This window comes from Anabrus simplex, chromosome 13 (assembly GCF_040414725.1).
Source record: "Anabrus simplex isolate iqAnaSimp1 chromosome 13, ASM4041472v1, whole genome shotgun sequence".
Lineage (NCBI taxonomy): Eukaryota > Metazoa > Arthropoda > Insecta > Orthoptera > Tettigoniidae > Anabrus > Anabrus simplex.
This window is the reverse complement of record NC_090277.1, coordinates 9,243,288-9,266,903: the sequence shown is the minus strand read 5'-3', so window position 1 is coordinate 9,266,903 and position 23,616 is coordinate 9,243,288. Positions and strand designations below refer to the sequence as shown.

Genomic DNA, 23,616 nt, shown 5'->3' with positions numbered 1-23,616 from the left:
CGACACCTTGATTCAATCTCACATTATTACCATCCTGGCAGAACACACAACCTAAATATTTGAAATTATCGACCTGTTCTAGTTTTGTATCACCAATCTGACATTCAATTCTGTTGAATTTCTTACCTACTGACATCAATTTAGTCTTCCAGGGGCTAATTTTCATACCATACTCATTGCACCTATCATCAAGTTCCAAGATATTAGACTGCAGGCTTTCAGAACAGTCTGCCATTAAGGCAAAGTTGTCAGCATAGGGCAGACTGCTTACTGCATTTCCACCTAACTGAATCCTTCCCTGCCATTTTATACCTTTCAGCAGATGAATGAACAGCAAAGGTGAAAGATTACAGCCTTGTCTAACTCCTGTAAGTACCCTGAACCAAGAACTTCTTCTACCATCAATTCTCACTGAAGCCCAATTGCCAACATAAATGCCTTTGATTGATTTTAATAATCTACTGTACCTTTAATTCCATAGTCCCCCAGTATAGCGAAAATCTTTTCCCTTGGTACCCTGTCATATGCTTTCTCTAGATCTATGAAACATGAACACAACTGCCTATTCCTCTCGTAGCATTTTTCAGTTACCTGGCGCATACTGAAATTCTGATCCTGACAGCCTCTCTGTGGTCTGAAACCACACTGGTTTTCATCCAAATTCCTCTCAACGACTGATCGCACTCTCCCTTCCAAGATGCCAGTGAATACTTTGCATGGTATACCTATGAGATACCTCGATAGTTGTTGCAATCCTTCCTGTTCCCTTGCTCATAGATAGGTGCACTTACTGCTGTTGTCCAATCTGAAGGTACCTTACCAAGACTCCATGCTAATCGTACTAATCTATGAAGCCATTTCATCCCTGCCTTCCCACTATACTTCACTATTTCAGGTCTAATTTCATCTATTCCTTCTGCTTTTAGACAATAGAGTTTATTTACCATCCTTTCCACTTCCTCAAGCGTAATATTACCAACATCATTTTCCTCCTCCCCATGAGCTTGGCTGTTGGCAACACCACCAGGATGATTTCATTTCACATTGAGAAGATTTTCAAAATATTCCCTCCACCTCTCCAGTGATTCCTTGGGATCTATTATGAGTTCACCTGAATTACTCAAAACACTGTTCATTTCCTTTTTCCCTCCCTTGCTAAGATTCTTTATTACTGTCCAGAGAGGTTTCCCTGCTGCTTGACCTAGGCTTTCCAGGTTATTAACCAAAATCTTCCCACAACTTCTTTCGGGATTCAACAACTATTTATTCTGATCTATGTACAAATCCCTGTCTGCCTTGGCACTTGTTTGGAGCCATTTCTGATAAGCCTTCCTTTACATTTACAAGCTGCTCTCACTTCATCATTCCACCGAGATGTTCGCCTTTTCCCATATTTACAAACAGTTTTTCCTAGGCATTCCCTTGCTGTTTCTACTGCAGCATCCCTGTATGCCACCCATTCACTTTCTATATCCTGAACCTGCTTACTGTCTACTGTTTGAAACTTCTCACTAATCATATCCATGTACTTCTGTCTAATTTCCTCTTCCTGGAGATTTTCTACCATTATTCGTTTGCCAAGCTATCATATTTTAATAAGAGGCAAGGTCTACCAAAATCAAAGCATACCCACGAGATAAGTGAATGTGACACAACAAATAAAGAAAGGAGAAAGAAACAAGACACAGACATGAACTAGACAGGGGAGCATAAACCAGAAGAAGATTTAAGGAACAGGAGAAACAAATTTCAATTTGCTACAACTGCAGTATTACAATGATAATAATAGTAATAAGATATAGTTGATTGAAGTTAACATTTCATTTAACAAAAATGTTATGGAGGATCAAAATACCTATTATTAATTTTAAAGTGGAATTATGGTAATGTGTGTGTGTGAGTCAGAATATAAACCCAACCCCGGAAAGCTGAAAAGAACAGTCCCATTATGAAAAATAAACCAGCACACGGTATCATATAATAAATAATAGTGCAATAAGAATCCACAAAACAAGAACCGGGAAATATAGAAAGAAATCCGCCAACCAAAATGAATAATAATAATAATAATAATAATAATAATAATAATAAATCACAACCAAACTAAGATGCAGAATATTTAACACAATGAAAATCTCAATTAAATAAAACAAATAGAGTAATGCTAACACTCATAGGCTCATATACTGCATTTCCAAATTATCCCAATAATTCAATTATAGTTCCAAAGTTCAAATTGATAAAAACCTTCTTAATTTTAAAAATCTCGACAATGCTGATTTGAATACCAATATAAATGGTCCATTATTGGGCATTATAATTCTAATTATAAATTCCGTATGGGAATCAACATCTATATCATCAGATGCTGATTTTGTCCATGTTATGAAAATGTCAGATGCAGAAGAGATCGTAGTTCAATTTAATTAATAAACCATTGCTAAAAGGTTAATAAGTAGGTAGGCCTAAGTTTTCTCATTAGGAAGCATGTTTTTTTACTTATTCATTCATTCATTCATTCAGTCATTCATTTATTTTGCTTCCATAGACTCTACAATTACACATTTTGAAATATGCCAACAGTACCATAGGAGTTGTTGAGTGCTTTCTTAACACTAACAATAATATATGCACAATAATGAACATTTTCACAAAGAAGTAATAGAAAAAAACAGAAACACCAAATACTTCAATGTTAGGACAGAACATCTTAGTTTTTAAAAATAATAAAGAATATTATTAACCAAAATTTACAAGACATAATAAAAATATATGAATGTGATGTTAATAATATATATATAATCAATGAGACATTAACATATTTTAAAGGCTTTGTAATAGATATTAAGAATGTTTGCAGTTTAATAAGTAATAGCATCATTACCAGCACTTCATCATGTATTCTTCTGTACTACATAAGCAGCTTCTCAGCACGAGTTTTTTTTAAAGCTGTGGTGAATGAACAGACAGGAGTAATATGTTTGATCTTATTTGGAAGCTTATTATATAATCTGATTTCCAACAGAGTCTACATGTCTCAAGGTAATGGTTTTACTCTTGTGCTCGATAAAAAATATTATTTCTTGTTCATGTCTGGTAATTGTGATTGTCAAAATTCTTTCTGAAGTGATCAATATTTTTTTTCATGTGCAGAATGCATTGCTAAATGTACATGCTTGGTACTAGGAGTTTCCTTAGTCTCTTAAATAATGGTCTGCAATGATCTAACCTGTTACATCTCGATATAATTCTGATAGCTCGTTGCTGTATTCATAAATTATCATCAGAATTTGATTTGTAGCAGCCCCAGAGACCAATAGCATAAGTGATGACTGAATGGAAATATCCAAAATATGCTATTCCAACAAATTCTTCACTACAACTGTTAGACAAAATCCTTAAAGCAAAACAAACAGAACTCAGACTCTTCCTTATTTTATTAATACAACTATCCCATCTTAAATTTTCATCTATATGGACACCTAAAAATTTTGTGGTCAATATATTTTCAGTTGCATTTGCATTTAATATAAGGTTGTGTTTTTTGCAGTTTTGTCATGGTAGCTAGACGCCTTGAATTCCATGTGTTGAGTCTTTTTTGGTTCAACATTAATTTATTTTCCTGAACCATGATTCTAACCTAGACAGGACTGTATTTGCTGCAGTTTCTACAGACATAGGGTCAGGATTATTAATAATTATATTTGTATCATCAGCATACAGAACTGCAGTTTCTACTTGATTATTGTGAGGTAGATCATTCACATAGACCAAGGAAAGAACGGGCCCCAAAATACTACCCTGCGGAATACCCAAGTCTATGTTTTTACCTGAGAGTGATGTGTGTCATTATGCTCTTTGCTGTTACAATATGTAATTTCAACAAACTGGGATAATTTATCCAGGTATGATCTAAACCAGTTGTTAACAATTCCTTTAACTCCAGTCTGCAACAATATTTCATGATCAACAGTATTAAATGACTTTGAAAGGTCAAGAAATAGTCCTATCGCAGTGTCATCATTATGAAGAGCATTTACGACCAACTGTGTAAAATGTGATAAAGCAGACAAAGTACTTCTGCCAGCTCTGAACCCATGTTCTGCATTATTTAACAAGTTATATTTGTTTAAAAATTTAGTAAAGCACATTCAAACATTTTTGAAATAATGGTAAGTATTGATATTGGTCTGTAATTATGTAAATCATGTAAGTTTCTACTTTTAAAGACTGGGATAACTTTAGCTATTTTGGAGATTAGAGAACTGACCACTAGAAAATGATTCATTGATGAGATAAGTTAAAGGCTGTACCAGATAAGGAGCACATTTTTAATGTGTTTTGTGGGAATTTCATCTACACCTGTGGAAGTTTTATTCTTCAAGGACTGTATGATTTTAAGAACTTCCAATTCTGATACTGGATTTAATTGCATAGAGTTTTGCACAAAGTTTGGGAGTTCTGGTAATACATCTGATGTATGTGCATTTTCAAGTTTGTATGGCAGGGATAGAAATGAATCATTTATATAATTTTCCAAAAGATTAGGATCATTCATATTTATTCCCTTATCATTTTTATGGCAGCAACTTCATTTCCATCTGAGTGTCTGTTTGTTTCTCCCTTGATTACATTCCATATGGTTCGTGAGTTATTACATGACTCTTTAAATTTTTCATTATTGTGCATTATCTTAGCCACCCTAAGAACTCTTTGATAGACTGATTTGTAGTTTTAACAGACTTAAAAAAAACAGGTCACAACTCTGATGTGCTAGCCTACTTAGTAATTTACATTTTTGACTTGAGATCCATATACCCTGCGTGATCCATGGCTTTTTTTGATGTTTCATTAATTACTGCAAGTTTTTTCAAAAATGTAATTCAAATTGCATTAAAAATATTTAAAATGGTTCCATACTTTTGGACAATGCTATGACCAAGTATTATTGGAGCCCAGGTCTGAAGTTTAACACATGGGTGATGGGCCCCGAGAAATCTCATAGTACGCTCGCCAGTGGTAGGTGACGGGCCCCGAGAAATCTCGGTTTTATTCACGACATTGTTTTCGGTCTTCCTGTGACATCTCTTGACCATATATTGAACTATTTCTGACTTGCACATTGAGTAGAATAAATTGTAGATGTATATCTGCCACTTTTCTTTTATTCACGGCCTCTTTTATTCTTTGATTTAGTTTTGAAGCGTCGACTTTCTTTCTGCCGGTTCAGTCAATGACAAAATGGAGCGCCCGCGGAATACGGTGTTAGCTGACGATGATATTTTACAAGAATTATATGCCGATGATCATTCAAATGGGTATAGTGTTAATGAATTAGTGGAAACTGAATGTGAGAGTGATAGTGAGATTGATATTCAAGCCTCTCACACCGTAATTTACCGAGTGTGCTTATTTATTCAAGTGACTCTGACGACGACAACGATGTAAACATTAATGGTAGGTTAGTAATTGACGCTGAAGATGGTTTTGAAAAGGCAGATCCACCAACTTTAAAGATAAAATCTTGACTGGTTTAATATTTATGTACATTTTTATAATCAAGTGCACCCTAGTATGCTTAGTAGAAAAATGTTAATCCATGGCAGTAGATGTTCACCAAATAATAAAAGGTATCAGTACTTACATTTTCATTATAGAGTATCCAATTAAAGTAATTCAGTAGCTTACATCATTAAGTCATGTTTGAAATCAGTCACACTCCCAGCAATTCAGAGGTCACATGTTTCACGTAAATAAAAAATGGAGATAAAATAGTAAAATTGAATAACAAGAATTAAGGCAAAATATTTAATTTACATAGCTACTAGCTTGGAGTATCTGACTCCATCGCACAAACATTCAAGTATGTCTTCCGCGTCACATGCCAGTGGAACTCCATCTTGTATAATGGCATAAGGACAAGTCCTCAGGAAGCCGGAAGCGCAAGGGTTTATGGATCTCAAGTCAAAAATGTTCACAGTTCAGAAACAAGTTATGCGCATGCGTGCCAGAATAGATTTACTATCGAACAAATAGGATGATCGCAGCTCGACGTAATAATGGTAGATTCCTGACTTAAATACATTGACATTGTAGATCACTCCAGTCAAGAGCCGTTTCAAACAATGAAAAGGGGAGATAGGATCCCCGTACACAAGCCCATTAATTTCAAATAAATATTTTTGCCATATTCCTTCATGCATAATATTTCAGAATTGGTTTGTTTATGATGAGCAGATTATTTTTAAGTATGTCTGTACATTTTCCTGATCATTCATTGTTATTTAAAAGGTTTTATACTGTGCGGTATAATTGTTCTGCTCTTCAAAAGTATCTCTGAGCATTCAAACAGGACATTTCTCAAGTCTCTTAGTTGTCATTTTGTTAAGCATAATCAACAAGGAAATTTTCTGAAAATGATGTAGAAACTGAAACTGACTCATTTTCTAGGAAATTATGAATTGTTAAGCCCACTCATATATAAGTAAATTTACAGATGTGTCTGAAAGATGTGCCTAATATATTAATTTTTCCACAGGACAATTATAAAATTACATCAGAGGAGATGAATTTTAAAGAAGAACCGAAATCGGAGTTGGCAGAGCCAAGAGAAACACAGGTGAACGCATTTGAGATATTCTATACTTTGGTGACATTTTCCTTATAATGGAAATTGTAAGATATTACCTAATAGATTTCATTGAGCAACTCCTCATTTTAAAGCAGCCATTATGAAGGTCATTGGAAAGATTTGTAGTGAGATTCCCAATATTTTGAAATGATTTTCATATTTTCGTCATATTGTTCAAAATTTTATGCTAGGTAATATGTAGCAGCTGTTGTTAAAAGTAACTCCACTTTTTAATGTCACAAATTTCATTTTTGGTCCTTATTGAATCAAGATTTACATTGAGAAATATGAGTATGTGGTTCAACCCATTCAGTACTACAAAGTTGTGAAGTTATTAATACATGACATGTTTATTTAATCTCATTATTGTGACCAGTTTCGGCCATCACCATTCTAAGAAAATTGTTACAAGGCATTCTGAAAACCACACTAACATAATTTTAAAAATCTATGTGTGTACAACTTGTTCTTAAACCACGTTTCTGTATTGCGTGTATACCACAAAACTTGTATATTTAAAATACAAAGACCAGAATAATTCCTATGAGATACAAGTCATAAATATTATGCAATTTTTTGAATATAAAAATAGTAAATGACATTGTCAAGTTGCTTGTAGATCTTATAAAAGTTGATTATAGTATTGATGTTTTGTAAACAAATCTTCATAAAATATCTTAACTGGACATTAAAGGCATTCAATTGGCCTTGCCAAATTGTAAATATTTTTAATTACCTTTAACATACAGTAAAATTGGCTGATTAGAATATTAGAAGTCATTATACGTGAGGGAAAAATCAGATTACAGCACCAGTTCCTCGTAGAATATATGTTAATGACCTGTGAAGAATGTTCGAGTTTGCCTTGATAGTATCTAAAGTATAGTGACTGATATTTTGTGTGGGTACAGAAAATTAAATTATATTAGTACATGTGCCACGTAATATTGATCTTATATTTTAATAGCTGTATCCATAAATATGCATAAATTTGAGAGTTGTAGATTGATAGCCAAGATTTCTTGAAAAACAATATGTTCTGAAAGATTTTGGTGGTTCTAGATAGATCTCGAGCCAAGAGGAACCTAAAGGAAGAAAATAAATTGTGTATTATCGTGAAGGAAGCGGAGACAAGGAGAAATTCTCTTTAAAAAAAATAGAAACTCACCTTGAGCACCTAGTTGACAAAGGTAAAGCTGATGAGGAACTGCCCTGCAAAATGACAGACAACAGACCACAAACTCTAGCAGAGAGGCGGAGCATGTTATGTAGGAGAAGGGGTGGTAGCGGTAGCTGGAGGACATTGGTTGGGAAGGCGTGGATTAAACCGGGGGTAGTAGGCTAGCGTGATATGAATTATTTTGTATACTGATTGATCTTTTGGTATTTTTAGATTATTAATTACAGAAATAAGTGTATCAAATAAAATTTTCGGACAAGTCGTTAAGATTGTAGTTAGGGTTATAATATTGATCATGTAAAAAGGAACATTGCTCCATTAAGTCAAGCAAAGGGCCTTTGTTTATTATTTCAATGATGTCTATATCATGATTTACATCGTGGAAGCTCTGTTTGTAGTCATTTATATGCTGCCCAATTGTCAAAATTCTCCTGTATTTTATAGCATTGACATGCTAATTATATCTTAAAAGGATGTGGCTGTTTGTCCAATATATGTGCTGGCACAGTTGTTACAGCGAAATCTGTATGCACCTAATTTGTTAAAAGGGCTAGAAACATTAACTAGGCTAGACTTATGAAATATGTCAAGATTTCTATTATTGGTTCTAAAGGCGATATTGATATTTTTCTTCTTAAATATGTTTGTTATTCTATAAATGTCAGGATTAAATGTAAAGGTTGAATAAGTTTTCGATCCAGTTGTTTCCTTTTGTAAATTGGATTTTGGTTGATGCTTAACCTTATGTATTATATTATGTGTTCTATAAAACTATGGTTGTAGCCATTGTGGAGTGCAATGCTATGTATAGTGTTAAGTTCTTTATTTAAATCTAAATTTGACGTGGGAACATTAAAGGCACAGTGTATCAAGCTATTATAGGTAGCACGCTTATGATTAGGGGTTGTACGGTGTCTCGTTTAATGGTAATAGTGGTGTGTGTTGATTTTCTATAAAGTTTGTATTTAAAAGAAAATGGAAGTCTAGTAATGGTTAAATCTAAAATATCAAGGGCCTTGAGATTCTCTTGTAAACTTGATGTCTGGATCGATATTAATAAGGTGTGCTAGGGTGGTAGTGCATTGGTCCATAATAATAAACGTATCATCTACAAATCTAACAGTAACTAACAGTAACTACATCATGTTCAACAAGGTAATGTACAAACAAAACGGCCTAGCCATGGGTTCATCAGCATCTGGCATTTTAGCTAGCATATACATAGATTTCCTAGAATATACAAAAATAGAGAAAGACAAGAAATTTAACAATATACTCCTATGGTCCTTTTCACTCTTAGCCCTGTCCTATCCTGTCATTACCATAAAACCTATCTCTGTTGTTGTGACATAAAAATAACCTAAAAGATTTATACCATTTGCCATTATATCCTCATCTTAAAAGTTTGGATCCTCTTTTTTTCTGGGTATTGAAATGCATATGGCTCTTCAGTATTCTGTAGGATGGGGAGGACACAAACCTTTGTTGTTCTCCTTTTGGGCTTTCTTATGAGATCATTTCAGGATAGGAGTTGCCACATGTTAATTGTGATGGACTCTGCCTTCACTATCAAGCATTTGATTTCAGCAGAATGGTCCTATATTACTCCCGAGATATACCATATTTTTTACCCTGTCTGATTGTGTGTTGTACTCCAGAAATATTTTAGGCACCTTAGGTTTCTTTTTTTTTTACATTGCTTTTGTTGTGTTGAGGACAGAGTTGTAATTCTTGCGTACAGCTTTTGCAAAATGTGGAGAACACTCGTTTATGTGCATGACAGGAATAGCATGGCAGGGAGGAGCACTGTGGTGAAGGCAACAAGGACTAGGTATGGGCATACATAGGAGAGTATAAGCAAGGATATTTTACAATCCAGGCCTTATGAACTGTACAATCTTATTGCAAATTATAGCATTCCTGTTAAGAAGATTTTCACAGATTCTTCCAATAATTACACAGAAAACTGCATAGCTCAGTATGTTAATCACTTGACAGGAAACTAAGGATTATTCATTGTCACTATTTCCAGACATAGGAAATCTCTTAGAGAATGCCCCTCCCACTGTTTCATCATACTCTGTATCCATGTCTATTTCACTTCCGCTGGCATATGTTGATCGATTTATTATCACCTTCTCTTTAGGTTCCAGTATTGCTTCCGTCACTTTTACTATTTCTGTCTATTTCACTTCCCACATTTATGTTTACCAAGGTCTAATAAATCTTCACTTGAAATGTACTGGTCTTCAATTTTCTTTACATGCACACAAATTTTTCTTCCCATCCACATTTGTAATAGAAGCAATTAGTTCACCCATAAAGTTGGGTATTGCTTCCATTCTGAATGTCACGTGATGTTCAGAAATGCCATTCTTGACACTTGCCCAAATGAACTTAATGGGATTCAATTGTGGGTGATATGGACGAAGGTGTTATACAGTATGACCATGTTTGGCTTAAATACAGTTTATTTTATAAGTGCACTGGACTGGCTTGTTCATTTTAATTATTGAATATAACCGGGTCCTCAGCATGTCCTCTTGGAAAGGAATTCCAGTCTCTGTTAAGCAGGACACAATTTCTCACTTGTTATCGTTTGAGTCATCGGTCCCATGACTGGTTTGATGCAGCCCTTCGTGTGACCCATAACCGATTCATTTCTAGATAGCCAATACATCCTACATCTGCTTTGAACTGCTTGTCATATTTATATCCTGGTCTACCCTTACTCTTCTTACCAACTACACTTCCCTCAAGAAACAACTGCACAAGTTCTGGGTGTCCTATTATTCTATTTCTTCTTGTTAAATCTAGCCAAATTGATCTCTCAACAATTTAATTGTGCATCTCATCATTCGTGATTGGATCTACTCATTTCACCTTCAGCATTCATTTTTAAGACTACCTTTCTAAAGCTTCTACCATCGTTCTTTTTTCCTGAGGTAATTATCGTCCATGTTTTAATTCTATACACTGCCAGACTCCAGACAAAAGTTTTCAAAAAACATCCAAGTAATTCATTTATCAGTCTTTGAAGATTGCAAATTTCCTGTCTGAAATAAGTTCTTTCTTGCTTCTGCTACCTTGCAGTCTGCATTTTAAGTCCTTACTTCTGCTGCTGTTGGTTAATTTACAGCCCAAGTACAACATTTAATATCATTGGCAAACTTCTGTGTTTTGATTTCCTCTGCTTGGATTGTGATTCCCTTTCTGAATTCCTCTTTGAATTACATTACCGCCTCTTCTATATGAACATTGAAAAGGGGGAACCTGCAGCCTTGCCTCACTCCCTTATGGAATGCTGCTGCTTTCTCAAATTTTTCGATTCTTATCATAGCAGACTGATTTTTGTGCAGATTGTAAGTAATTCTTCTTTCTCGCTATCTGATACTGATCACCTTCAGAATCTCAAATAGCTTAGTCCATTCAACAGTATCAAGTACCCAATCCTTGGACTTCAGTTTCATAGCATTATCAGCAAACTGTTGGCTATGTTAATTACAACTCATGGAAAAGAGATGAATGTTATACCATTATTTACTGTCCTTCAGAGTAGTCACCAGCCTTGTGTACATCCCATTACCAGCAATGCAGAAGACATAGTATATATATTGCAGCACCTGTTGTGTTGATAGTTCGAATGGAGCAGTTTACTGCCTGACAAATCTCTGAAACATTTCTTGAGGAAAGGCCCAAAGTGGTTCTTTCATCTTCTAAATCGAGTTACAAGGGCTTAAATCCTTGGATTAAAGTTGATAGTACAGTAATTCCCAGTCCCGTCGACCGAACAAATCAGCCACAATTTGCAATGTGTGCGGCTGAGCGTTGTCGTGGAAAGTTAGGGGTAATACACACTGACAGTATGCTGTGGAGGAACATAGTGTGTTAGGATTAAACACTCACAGTTGTACATGAAAATAACAATAACGTTCACATGGCTGAGATTTCCATGAACTCCCAATCTTCATGGTTTCCCATTATGATGCCAGTAGTTCGATCACCATTTTGGTTGCACCTCATACAATATAGCCCTTGTCTTATTCAGTGTAACAATATATAAGAATGTCTCATTTTTGCACTCTACAGTACTTCAAATTGTTACAGGCAGCATTGTATCGTAATCATTTCTACATTTCTGTTGAAACATGTAGAAGCCAAGTGATAAAATTTCTCTTATGCCCAGGTATTCCTATAAATATGAAGCATGGTCGTTATCACTTATCCGGTGTCTGGGGCAGCTCACATGTCATGCAACATCAACCAGTGTCCATTAACACGGCAAGAGCATGCATTTCTCATTCACTGACATTAAGATGACCTGGCTGACGCACATCTGCCACATATTGACGTCCCTCGTTGAGGGCTTTTACCCACCGTGTCACTGTCATGAATGGCAATACATATTTCCTGCAAGCCTCTTGAAGACCTTGATGACACTGTTGTGCTGTACTACCTCTGGCACATTCACATTTTATTTAATTCCATTGCTCCTGTTTCAAAAATATCATGATAACACTATCTTAGATTGCCATCTAATCCAAGGCTGTGTTCCTTATGCCAGTTCTCATGCATGTGATGTGAGAAGGGAGAGTCCATATGATCTGAGGTAAGGTAGGTGTGTAATTAACATGTGCGTCAGTGACATTATTAGATTCCAATGCATGGCGTGTCTGCACCAGTCTTGTCACTATTAAAGTTCCAGCCGTCTTATCTCCCATACTCCTGTTTGCTTTCATTTTCTAAAGCTAGTTAAACATCAATTCTGTTTTCTTCCACCTGTGGCCTACTTAAATTTAACACGTTCAGTACCTGCTTCTGAGCGGGACACTTGAATGCCTGGACCAGCCATTTTCATGCCCGGCCCTCTAGACGTGCATTACTTAATACAATTTACAATTACTCCTAAACTATGAATGTTAGAAAAATGATACTTCATGCTTACCTCTAGTAAATATTTAGGGTGTGATATCTGGTGTCACAGGTTTCAAAATACATCTAATTTTATACAGCCTATCTGTATTTTCGGCATAATGATTACTGTCACTGAAGTGAAGAAATGAAAAAATATGAAGGAAGCGTATTCGGAACATTGTTTTAGAAAATATCGGGGTATGAAAAACAGAGTCTTCTTTCCAGTATATTTTTATATCAGGATTTTGGATTAATCGGTTTCCACGATTGCATGATCGAATTCTTTGTGAAAGGCCGGGGCGCCGCACTTATCACTTGACTCGCGTACAGATTGGTCTGCTCACACACATACTGATAAAATTTGTCATTCATGAAAATACTCACGTAACTCAAAATATCCTGCTTATTTTCTATTTGAACATTTATAACTGAATTCTCTGTAAATAGAGGAACAGGTGGACAATAACTAGGATGATATGTATCAGGCACTTCACTTACCTATATAGGCCTATCGGATTCGGGAATCGGAATTTCCTCATCACTCTCACTTTCACTATCTGAGTCTGTCTGAGGAATAAGTTCATCACCAGAATAATCATTGTGAACAATATCTAATAATTAATCTTCCATAAGAAACTTTGTTTTATAAGCCATTATACTACACTCGGTAAGAACGACATGCACTGCATTGAAATCTCAAGTACCGACTTGACGCGCGAGGAAGTGCTGAGATATTCCTGCTAAAACAGCTAAGATAACATGAGCCCACTCAACGCCAGGGCTATCTCAAAAAGGTAAACCAACTTCCTGCTACAACCAGTAACGCTGACTAAGGTGTAAGATTGCATAGATGACGAATATAAACAGCATTGCTTCGCGCGGAACATTAAACGTCTTACGTCGTCCACGGCCCGCAGCATAGGAGCAAGCTTAAGCGTCTTAGGCCATCCACGGTCCGCAATGAGTTAATATGCACAGTCCAGTGAGAACATGTTTTGGATATATCTTGAGAATTGTCCGTTTCTCATGAAGTTAATATAGATTGTTGTTTGAAGCTTTTTCGTTGTGAACAAATGAGGTTAGCTTTTCAATATAAAATTTTACATTAAAGTCAGTGTAATGATACATTTTCTACGTGGCATATCCATAGATGCAGCCGGTCCTGAAGAGACTCATCTGTGAAGATGTGAGCCTTGAGAGATTCCAGGGCAGTATTTCGTATGTACTTTGGTTCCTTGATTACTTTTTGCAACATTTGCTACACAAGACATTGGGATTTAATTGTCTTTTGCTGGTTGTTAATATACTAATATACAACATTAGTTTTTCTCCATCTTTCTTCATAAGGTTTAGATTGATGAATTCATTTGTCCATTGCTCTGTTGGTGAAATACTCAATGACACTCGACAACAGTTAACTAAATTGAATCTTTCACCTCTGTTAGAACAGTTGAAATTTCACTCGTGAGGATTGAAAGTGTACGGTTACTTTCTTTCAAGAAACCCGGAAGATAACATTTATCTAACATTGCATATAAAGTCAAGTGTAGACTATGTCAGTTGAATGATAATTTTTAAATATGTTGGGCTGTCCTGCTCATATCTGTGAAAAATATTAAGTAGTTTTAAACTCTCTGAACGGAGTCTTTTAAAGACCTAACCAAACTCCCATGGCTCTACAGCTCTGATGAGTATTACCCTGCCAAGTGACCTCTGCTCAGCCAGATGGCCTGCAGTTTATAATTCGATGTGTGATGAGCACAAGTTTTCTGGGCATTTCTTCTTGGCTTTCTAGATTAAGGGCTGTACCTCTCTATCAGTTGTTCATTGTTCTCATATAGGCTGTTTGGACCAGCAGCTAGCCATCGGAGTCTGGTAATAATCCCTGACTTGTCCAAGAATCAATTCTGGAGCTTCTGGGAATGCAGTGTACTCTCTATCACTAGAAAACGGGGCCAGATAATTCCTTTAAAATCTAATCGTAAATGTTGTAACTCTATATTGATTGTCTAGAGTCAGTGAAAAGTTCAATAACTGACTATTTGTTGATTGAACTTCAACATGGCAGGCTAGAGATTGACCTTTCTCAGGTTAAGATCCAGTGTATGTCTTTGGCAATCAGAGTCATCTGTGGGAAGACAAGAAACAAACAAGTGACAAGTTATTTAATAATAATGTTATTTGTTTTACGTCCCACTAACTACTTTTTAAGGTATTCGGAGACGCCGAGGTGCCATAATTTGGCCCCGCAGGTGATCTTTTACGTGCCAGTAAATCTACCGACACAGGGCTGTCGTATTTCAGCACCTTCAGATACCACCGGACTGAGCCAGGTTCGAACCTGCCAAGTTGGGGTTAGAAAGCCAGCGCCTTAACCGTCTGAGCCACTCAGCCCGGCTACAAGTCATTTAAGAACACATAATAGGGTGAAAGCGATGACAGGATGTTATAGGAAGGAAAGGCAAGGAATGTGGAGATTATATTTGCCCTTGAAGTTTTTCTCCTTCTTTTGCTCCCTCTTCCAGTGCTGTCCTCTTTATCCTATTATGAGTTCCTTTTATTGTTCCTGTTCTTCATATACTTTTTACTTGACACTTATTTGTTTGTTTTCTTTTTACATTGGGCGCATAAAATGATATTTTTACTCTGCAACTATGAAATTTAGATCATCTGCTGTGTACTCTCTATTTGTAAACTTTTACTCTGGTTATCTGTTTACTCTATATTTCTTACTTTGTTTTGCATTTTTGTTCCCTGCAGGCTTCTATTGATATCAAGGATGAAATATGCATAGATGAACACACAGTTGGTCAGCTGGTCACCTGTTTTAAGGAAGAAGATAAGTAAGTACAGTTTAGCTTAATTAGATTTTACACCCCTGACCCTCGACAATATGGAATTAGCTATTTATGCCTTCAGTAGCTCCCTCTCCAGACAAGAGGTGGAGTAACAACCTCAAGATCCCAGTATCATGGTTTGAAAGTGAGCACAGGTCCTTTCAGGTCATTCTTGAATACTGTCACCTGTACTTCACTCATTGTCCAAACCTGTTGGTTCCATTGTGGCCTGTGAGAAAATTCCACAAAATAAAAATAACTATGCCTGAAGTGTCTAGTCATCAGCAGGCCACCTAAATGTCACCACTTGGTATCTGAGCCAGTACAATGATTATTAATATTACCATCCCACTTGTGCTCTCCATATTGCTCCTGGGATGCCTGGTTGATCATAACCTTGCTGCTGGTCATTCTTGCAACATGGCCAGTCCACTGAATGAGGCACTCAACTCAGTCCCCTTTCATATCTCTGTACATCTCTGCATTCTTCTATCGAACCCCTATTCCTTTCATTGGTGATACAGCACATATATCTTCTTTCTGTGATATCAATATATTTACTGTCACTTTCCATGGCTTGTTACATTTCAAAGCCATAGAATACAGTGGCACATATGATGACATATTGGATTTCTATTTTGTGATATTAGGTTACTTTGCTCCCCATTCAGCTCATATTGCTAAGATGTGCAGAAGTGTGTTAATACATCCGACCACAGCAGTCTTCAGAAAATTCTGTGGCATGAATCCTCTGATGAAGAGATCAAAGACTACCACCTTACTAGTGTTTCAACCTCTGCCCCTTTCTTGCTATTAAATTTCTAGTTCAACATGCTGACGAACACAGAGAATCTCACCACATAACATCCTCTTGTTTTATGTTCATGACCTGTTATATATCATATTGTATTGTATTTTATTTCATCCAACTGATCATACAGAGATATGGGACATGTCAGTAATCATATTTACAGTAACATAGGATAAAACTAATGTACATGCCATGAGAAATAAAGAGAAATATACAATGTGGTAAATAGGCACAGAATTAAAAAAGATGATACATGAGTTAATTTTCAAGAGCTAAATATTGTTCAGTAGAATAAAAACAATTGTTAGCAACAAATTCTTCAATTTTGAACATGGTTTTATCTGTTTAATGTAGTTTGGAAATTTATTAAATAAATGTACTCCTGCATAACTCAAACTTGATTCATATAGCTTAGTTTTGTGTGGTCCTATGTGCAGACTGTGTCTATCTCTAGTATCCCTTTCAGACCTGAAAGAAAACTGGAGGTGTGAATTTTTGTTTGTACGTCAAGAACTTACTAAAATGCTCCTCAATACACATATTAATAGTTTATTTTACAAAATAAAAACTAGCATCCGAAAAACAGGACCCACACAATTGTGCGTATCAAAATTCAAAACCTCGTTGTATCACGTACGATGGTGTTAGCTTCAAAATTTACGTTCACTAACCAATGTACACACTTCCTTGAATATATTCCGGTATTCAGTAAAGCTTCTAGATTAATATAAACGCAGTAAATAAATACTTACTTTCGGCACTACTGCTTCCTGCCATCTCGCCGATCAACTGTGTTTTTTAAACTCTTCTTCCTTTGCCCTGGCGGTCAAGCGCATACTAAAATCAATTGAAATACACGCCACGTGTCCTGCACAATCACTGCAGTCCGGTGTAGCGCCGAAAAAACATCAAATACGGTCAGGGATAACTAAAATACGGACCCGCACAATTGTGCGTACTCGGTCTGAAAGGGGTATTATATCTATGTACATGGGAGTTTATGGTGAAGCTGTTTACATTCTCCTTCATATATACAAGTGTGTGGAAGATATAAAGGCTAGGAAATGGTAAAATAAAATAAAGTTTAAACTATTTCTTGCAGCTTGTCCTCCTGCCAACACCGACCATTCCTCTAATTATTTTCTTTTGTAATTTAAAGATGACGTCACTGTATCATGATTTCCCCCAATAAATGATTCCACAGGTAAGTATGAGATGGGCATATGCAAAATACATTATTCGCCAAGCCTCTAAATTAAAATTATTTTTCAAAGGCTATATCATGAAACAAATTCTGCTAAGCTTCTTCTCTGTATACTCTGTATGTTTTTCACTGGTTAAGGATTCATCCAACCACAAGCCAAGAATCATTGTTGATGATGTCCTCTTCAAATGATAGTAGACAAATTTCCATATTTAGATTAATCTTATGGTAAAATGTAATCACAGAAGATTTCTGTTTACTTAAAATTAATTTATCTTCAAGCCAGCTCAGGATATTACTCACTATATAGCCTGCCTTTAATTCTAACACTTCAGAACTTTCATCAGCTACAAAAACAGTAATATCATCTGCAAACAAAGTTAATTGCACCCCTTCAATATCATCGATAGTTTGGACGATATCATTAATAAATACTAAAAATAAAATTGGTCCTTAAAATGACCCCTGTGGAGCACCATGATCTATGTTTCTGGCACAGGAATACACATTCTTAATGACATTTTTGCTGAGATCAGTACGGTATATGATATTTCAACAATCTGTCTTCTATCCCCTAGAAATTATTTACAGTTAAAGGAGCAAATGAGCTTCAATCGGACATTTTTCCATGTTTTATAGTACACATGTATAACTCAGAATGTGGATGTCAAATTGTACAGAAGCCCTTTGCCAATATCTCTGAAGATGATAGAGAAATCTTGTCAACTTGTAACTTCACTGAGGATACAGTTATTAGACATTAGGTATTTTTTTTCATTCTATGTGTGAAGAGTTTTGTTACAAATGATATTTAAAAAGCATTCTTACAACCATTGCTTCCATAATTGACCCTCTTGATTTTTTTTGCCTGTGCTGTTAAGTGCAAAGTTATACACTCCCTTTGGCAATTGAAAATGATTTGGATTATCCATTAGAGCTTTCATTTGAAAATATTGAGATTTACACCTTGTAATAAGAAAGGAAATATATTCAGCACATAATTGCGTTTGCTTCTGGACACTGTATTTGATTTTGCTATCTTATTTGGAATAAGGTAATAACTTTTGTTTTTCCTGTTTTCTAGACTTGAGAATGTTGCTGTATCGACTGAAGGTGAGCGACCACATTACTGTGAAGTATGCCGTAATAATTTTTGCACTAAGTACTATCTTGAAAGACACTTGGTTACTCACACTGAAGTGAACCCGTATATTTGTCGCCATTGCGGTAAGAAGCTATCTACAAAACAAAGTCTTAAACGTCATCTGCTTAACCACACTGGACAGCGTGCACATTCCTGTCATCTATGTTGTAAAAGGTTTTCCACCAAGCAGAATCTTCAACATCACCTTCTCACCCATACTGGTATACGTCCTCATTCCTGTAATGTATGTGGTAATAGATTTGCTACGAAGCAGAATTTAAGACAACACTTTTTTACTCATACTAGAGACCATCAACGTTCTTGTGGTCAGTGCCCTAGTAAGTTTCAGAGCATGTCACAGCTTGAAAAACACTTGCTTAGTCATACTGGGGAGCATCCATATTCATGCCATAAATGCGGTAAAAATCTTTCTACCAAACAAAGTCTCCAGCTACACCTGTTTACACATACTGGCGAGCGTCCATATTCCTGTGATGTGTGTGGTAAGAGGTTCCCTACTAAGAAGAATCTTCGAAGACACGTGCTTACACATCCTGGAGAGCATCCACATTCCTGTGATGCTTGCGGACATAGGTTTTCTACCAAGCAGCGTCTTCGACGGCATAATCTCACCCATACTGGTGAGCGTCCTATTTTTTGTGATCAATGCGGTAATAGCTTTTCTACAAAGTACTATCTTGAAAAGCACTTACTTAGCCATACTGGAGATCGTCCGTATTCGTGTGATCATTGCTGTAATAAGTTTTCAACAAAGTACTATTATGAGAAACACTTGCTTTCGCATAATGAGCTGCATCCATTTTCCTGTGATAAATGCGTGAAAACATTTTCTACTAAGCAAAGTCTTAGAAAACACCTGCATAACCATATTAGCTAGCGTTCAAATTTGTAGGATCCCTGCGCTTAAAAGGTTTCTACAAAGTAATGCATTCGACGTCACTTGCGTACTCATACTGGTAAACGTACACATTCCTGCCTGTCATATGGGAGGTAATAGGTTAACTCACGAACAGAATAGTTGACAATACTACTGAGCGTTCATTAGAGCATGGCTGGTTAGATGTTCGATTTGTGGAAATATCTTTAAATTTGTAATTTGTTTGAAAGCAACACTGGAAGATCTTTGCTTTGTTGTAGTAAAATAGAATAGTATTTTTGCTGCTCAGCAACCTATAGTTCAACCCTTCAAGCACCTTGACACTCTAAAATACAGTTATGCACATGTACTTGCTGTGCAGAAGTGCCCTATTTTTATGGTCTGCAAATTGTAAAGTTGTCAGAAATCTATTGAATGTGTAGTCATGTGTATTGTTTGCAATTATGATGGATAATACCACAAAGGGCGGCACATGGGTACAAGCAGGTAATTCTTATTTGAATTTTTATTGTATGAAAAGACATAAGAGGAGTGCAGTAAATGAGAATTTCAATTATTAGAATTTTGTAATTCATTTACAGATGCAATGGCAACTTGAGGTAAACAAACAATACATATTAAAGACAAGAATATTATTACTTGCTTAGCACTGGTACAAAATTCATGTATACTACCAGTTACCACGGATGGAAATCTTATATGTAATATCATGCCACATAAAATATACATCCTTTGCTCTCTCTAATTGATGATAAATCTGAATATCATTAAGTAAATTGTAATTCTCTTCATGGAGTTGTGATTTTTTTCCAGTCTGTACTTATTTACAAAGAAGTACCTCAGAATATGTGATGCAATGACTGTTGACACTTATATCCTTCCTACCAGTTTCATAATTTATCATTTCCCAAGCTGTGTTTTAGAATCTTGGATAATTTTGATGTTGGCATTAATTTTTATATTTCCCTTGCTTAGAATATTTTGTTAGATTTCTACCGCAATCTTCCTTTAGAAATACGGTACTCTGCTTAGTGTACAATAAAATAATTTTGTTTTGGTTTACATGCAAGAACAGAAATATTTTCTGCCTGATCATCATGGAATGTTTCATTTGGTTAGTGTTACCTTCCTGATAGCTTTCCATGCTAGTTCAATCCCGAGAAGTTGATGATCAGGCAATAAATATTCTCTAACAAAATATAAAGGATTAATTTTGTCCTCATTGTTATAATGTTTTCTAAATGAAAGTCAATTCATGTCGGCTGAACATTAAGCAAATAATTCTGTACACTCATGATTACTTTTATCTGTACTGCATTAACTAACTAATACTCCCTTAGAGAATCCATCGACCATAAAACGACATGCATTAACCCAATTATAACCAAAGTAATTTGGAAAACAAAATTGCCAAGTATAGTCGTTAATAAATGATGTTACATATTCATGTAGATGACAATGTGCGGTTCTACTTTTAAATAAAATAATAAAAATGTGTAGTACTTACCTGGTCTCTATTTTGTGATGAACATCGTCCTCGTAGAGTCCGCCATTGGTGATTAGTGTTTCACGGCCATAATATAGACTTCAGGGAAGTGATGTCGACCACCGTACTTCTGAGGCTTTATTCTTGATGGGTTGAAATATGCGCCACTGCTACACGAACTGGCGGTCCTCACGGATGACACGTTTACCGCGCGCGATACTCGAACTAAATGGCTCCTACTTTGAAAGACTGCCAATAACAGTTTCGAGAGCTTACCTGCCAGACTGGAATTAGTCTGTCCACTCTTAAGTACATATTATATAACACGTAATGGTCTTAGTTCGTCCAGTTGTAAGTACATATTCCTTAGCACAAATTTTATAAGCTGGTCTAGTTCAGCATTATCATTCAATATATTTATAAATGCACTGCTCCTACCTCTTAAGTTTCTCCATATTAATTACAGGGTCCTATTCTCTAACCACTCCGTTCGAAGAGTAAAATGTAAAACTCATTACCTGGCTGTGACGCATACTTTCCAGGATTCTCGCGAGACAGCCAGGGCTTACGTCAGCCAGAAATCCTAGGATATAAAAGGCCAAGATCAAGGCCACTCTAGTAGTGTAATTTCTGCCTGGGAGACTGATTACCTCGGATCGAGTAGGGGTGTTTCAGTCGCCTTGACAAAGAATACTGCAATGTAATCGAAACGTCGGCAAACTGTACGTGATGTGCTTACAAGTACAACACGGTTCAACCCGGAAATTAAATTAAATAATTCTTCACACCGTGGAATCTTCACTTCTGAGATACGAAACCTTTACGGGGAGGATATTCTCAAAGCTACTAGGCAGTTCGACAACCTTCGAAAGAAAATGAGTAACTACCTGGCTCGACTCGCCTTTCTGAAACGCGGCAGGGACAACAGCATTATACCAGCATGTATGAGACTGAAATATCACACCAAGAACCGACGGAGTGACCGTACTCTTCACGAAACCAGCACAAAACTCCTCAGAGAAAGGATCAGTGACACAAGACAGACTCTGGACTACCTCAACAATAAATTATTTCATCTCCACCTGCAACTTGCCAGCACTTTGTCGCTCAGTGACTGGACCACGTTAGACAGCATTAGCAACACACAATCCCAGCGTACACTGGAACTAGCCACTGCCAAGCAAAACAAGAAATTCAACCGCCTCTTACAGAAACCGAAACCACCTGCTCCACTGAAGAAGAATGTAATAGTAAACGTCACAGACAAGCCACTCAGTGAACCTACTACCTCGGTCTTGAGAAAAGGACTCAACTACGCAGTAGCTCCGAATAGTATACCGGTAGAAGAAATAATTAGCAAAGTAGAAATTGCAATCCGGCACCTTCCTACCGAATCTGCAGAGGCGATCAGACAGGCTATATCATGTCTACTGAGAACCGCAAAGCCGCCACCATCCAATTTGACTAAAGAAGAAATGCATGCCCTAAAAACACTACGTCAAGATACGGAAACATGTATCCTACCCGCAGATAAAGGCAACGCTACGGTGATAATGACACGCACAGACTACACTCGAGAACAATTACTCACCGATTCTACATACAGGAAAATTAGGAACCCTACCAACCGCATTAAGAACAAACTCCACACACTAGTAAAAATTTCCAGTATCCCAGCCGAAATACAGAAGAAACTGATATCCTCGAACCCGATACCTCCAAAATTGTATGGCCTTCCTAAAATCCACAAAGAAGGCATACCTCTGCGACCTATCGTGAGCGCTATAGGCTCTCCCACGCACGATATCGCCCGTTACCTAGCTGGACTACTTCATCCACATACAGGAAACACTAAAACCTACGTGAAGGACTCCCGACATTTCATCCAGCTCCTTAAGGACCAATCAATTGAAAGTACGGACCTGTTAGTAAGCTTTGACGTCACGTCACTTTTCACCAAGGTGCCGCTAACAGAAGTATTTCCGCTATTAGACCAGAAACTTCCAGAAGACCTGTCAACACTAGCTAAAGAATGCCTTAGCGCCACTTATTTCTATTTCAACGGGGAGTTCTACGAACAGACAAAAGGAGCCGCGATGGGGTCGCCACTCTCTCCAATAATAGCAAACATGTATATGGAACACTTCGAACAGAAAGCCTTAGCTACATCTACCCTGAAACCGAAATGTTTTCTCCGCTTTGTGGACGACACTTTTGTAATCTGGCCTCACGGGAGCAATACCCTACAGCTATTTCTCGACCATCTCAACTCTATACACGTAAATATTCAGTTCACCATGGAAATAGAAGTAGACGGAAGACTACCGTTCCTGGATGTGCTAGTAATACGCAACCCCAATGAGACGCTGAGTCGCGCAGTATTCAGGAAACCCACTCACACAGACAAGTACCTACACGCCTCGTCTCATCATCACCCATCACAAAAGCAGGCTGTCCTAACATCACTAGTGAACAGGGCCATAGCGATATCTGACGCAGAGCACCTCGAGG

General features: G+C 36.7%; 1 protein-coding gene across 1 annotated transcript in view; it reads left to right on the top strand.

The window, feature by feature from the left end:
- LOC136884887 (gastrula zinc finger protein XlCGF57.1) overlaps positions 1-21,109 on the top strand; it is a 43,092-nt gene extending 21,983 nt beyond the window's left edge. Inside the window, exons 2-4 of the mRNA XM_067157190.2 lie at positions 6,539-6,619; positions 15,486-15,568; positions 18,662-21,109. Of these exons, the coding sequence (XP_067013291.2) occupies positions 6,539-6,619; positions 15,486-15,568; positions 18,662-19,619 (1,122 nt within the window). The 3' untranslated portion in view covers positions 19,620-21,109. The remainder of the gene's footprint in view (positions 1-6,538; positions 6,620-15,485; positions 15,569-18,661) is intronic.
- Positions 21,110-23,616: the final 2,507 nt, after the last annotated feature.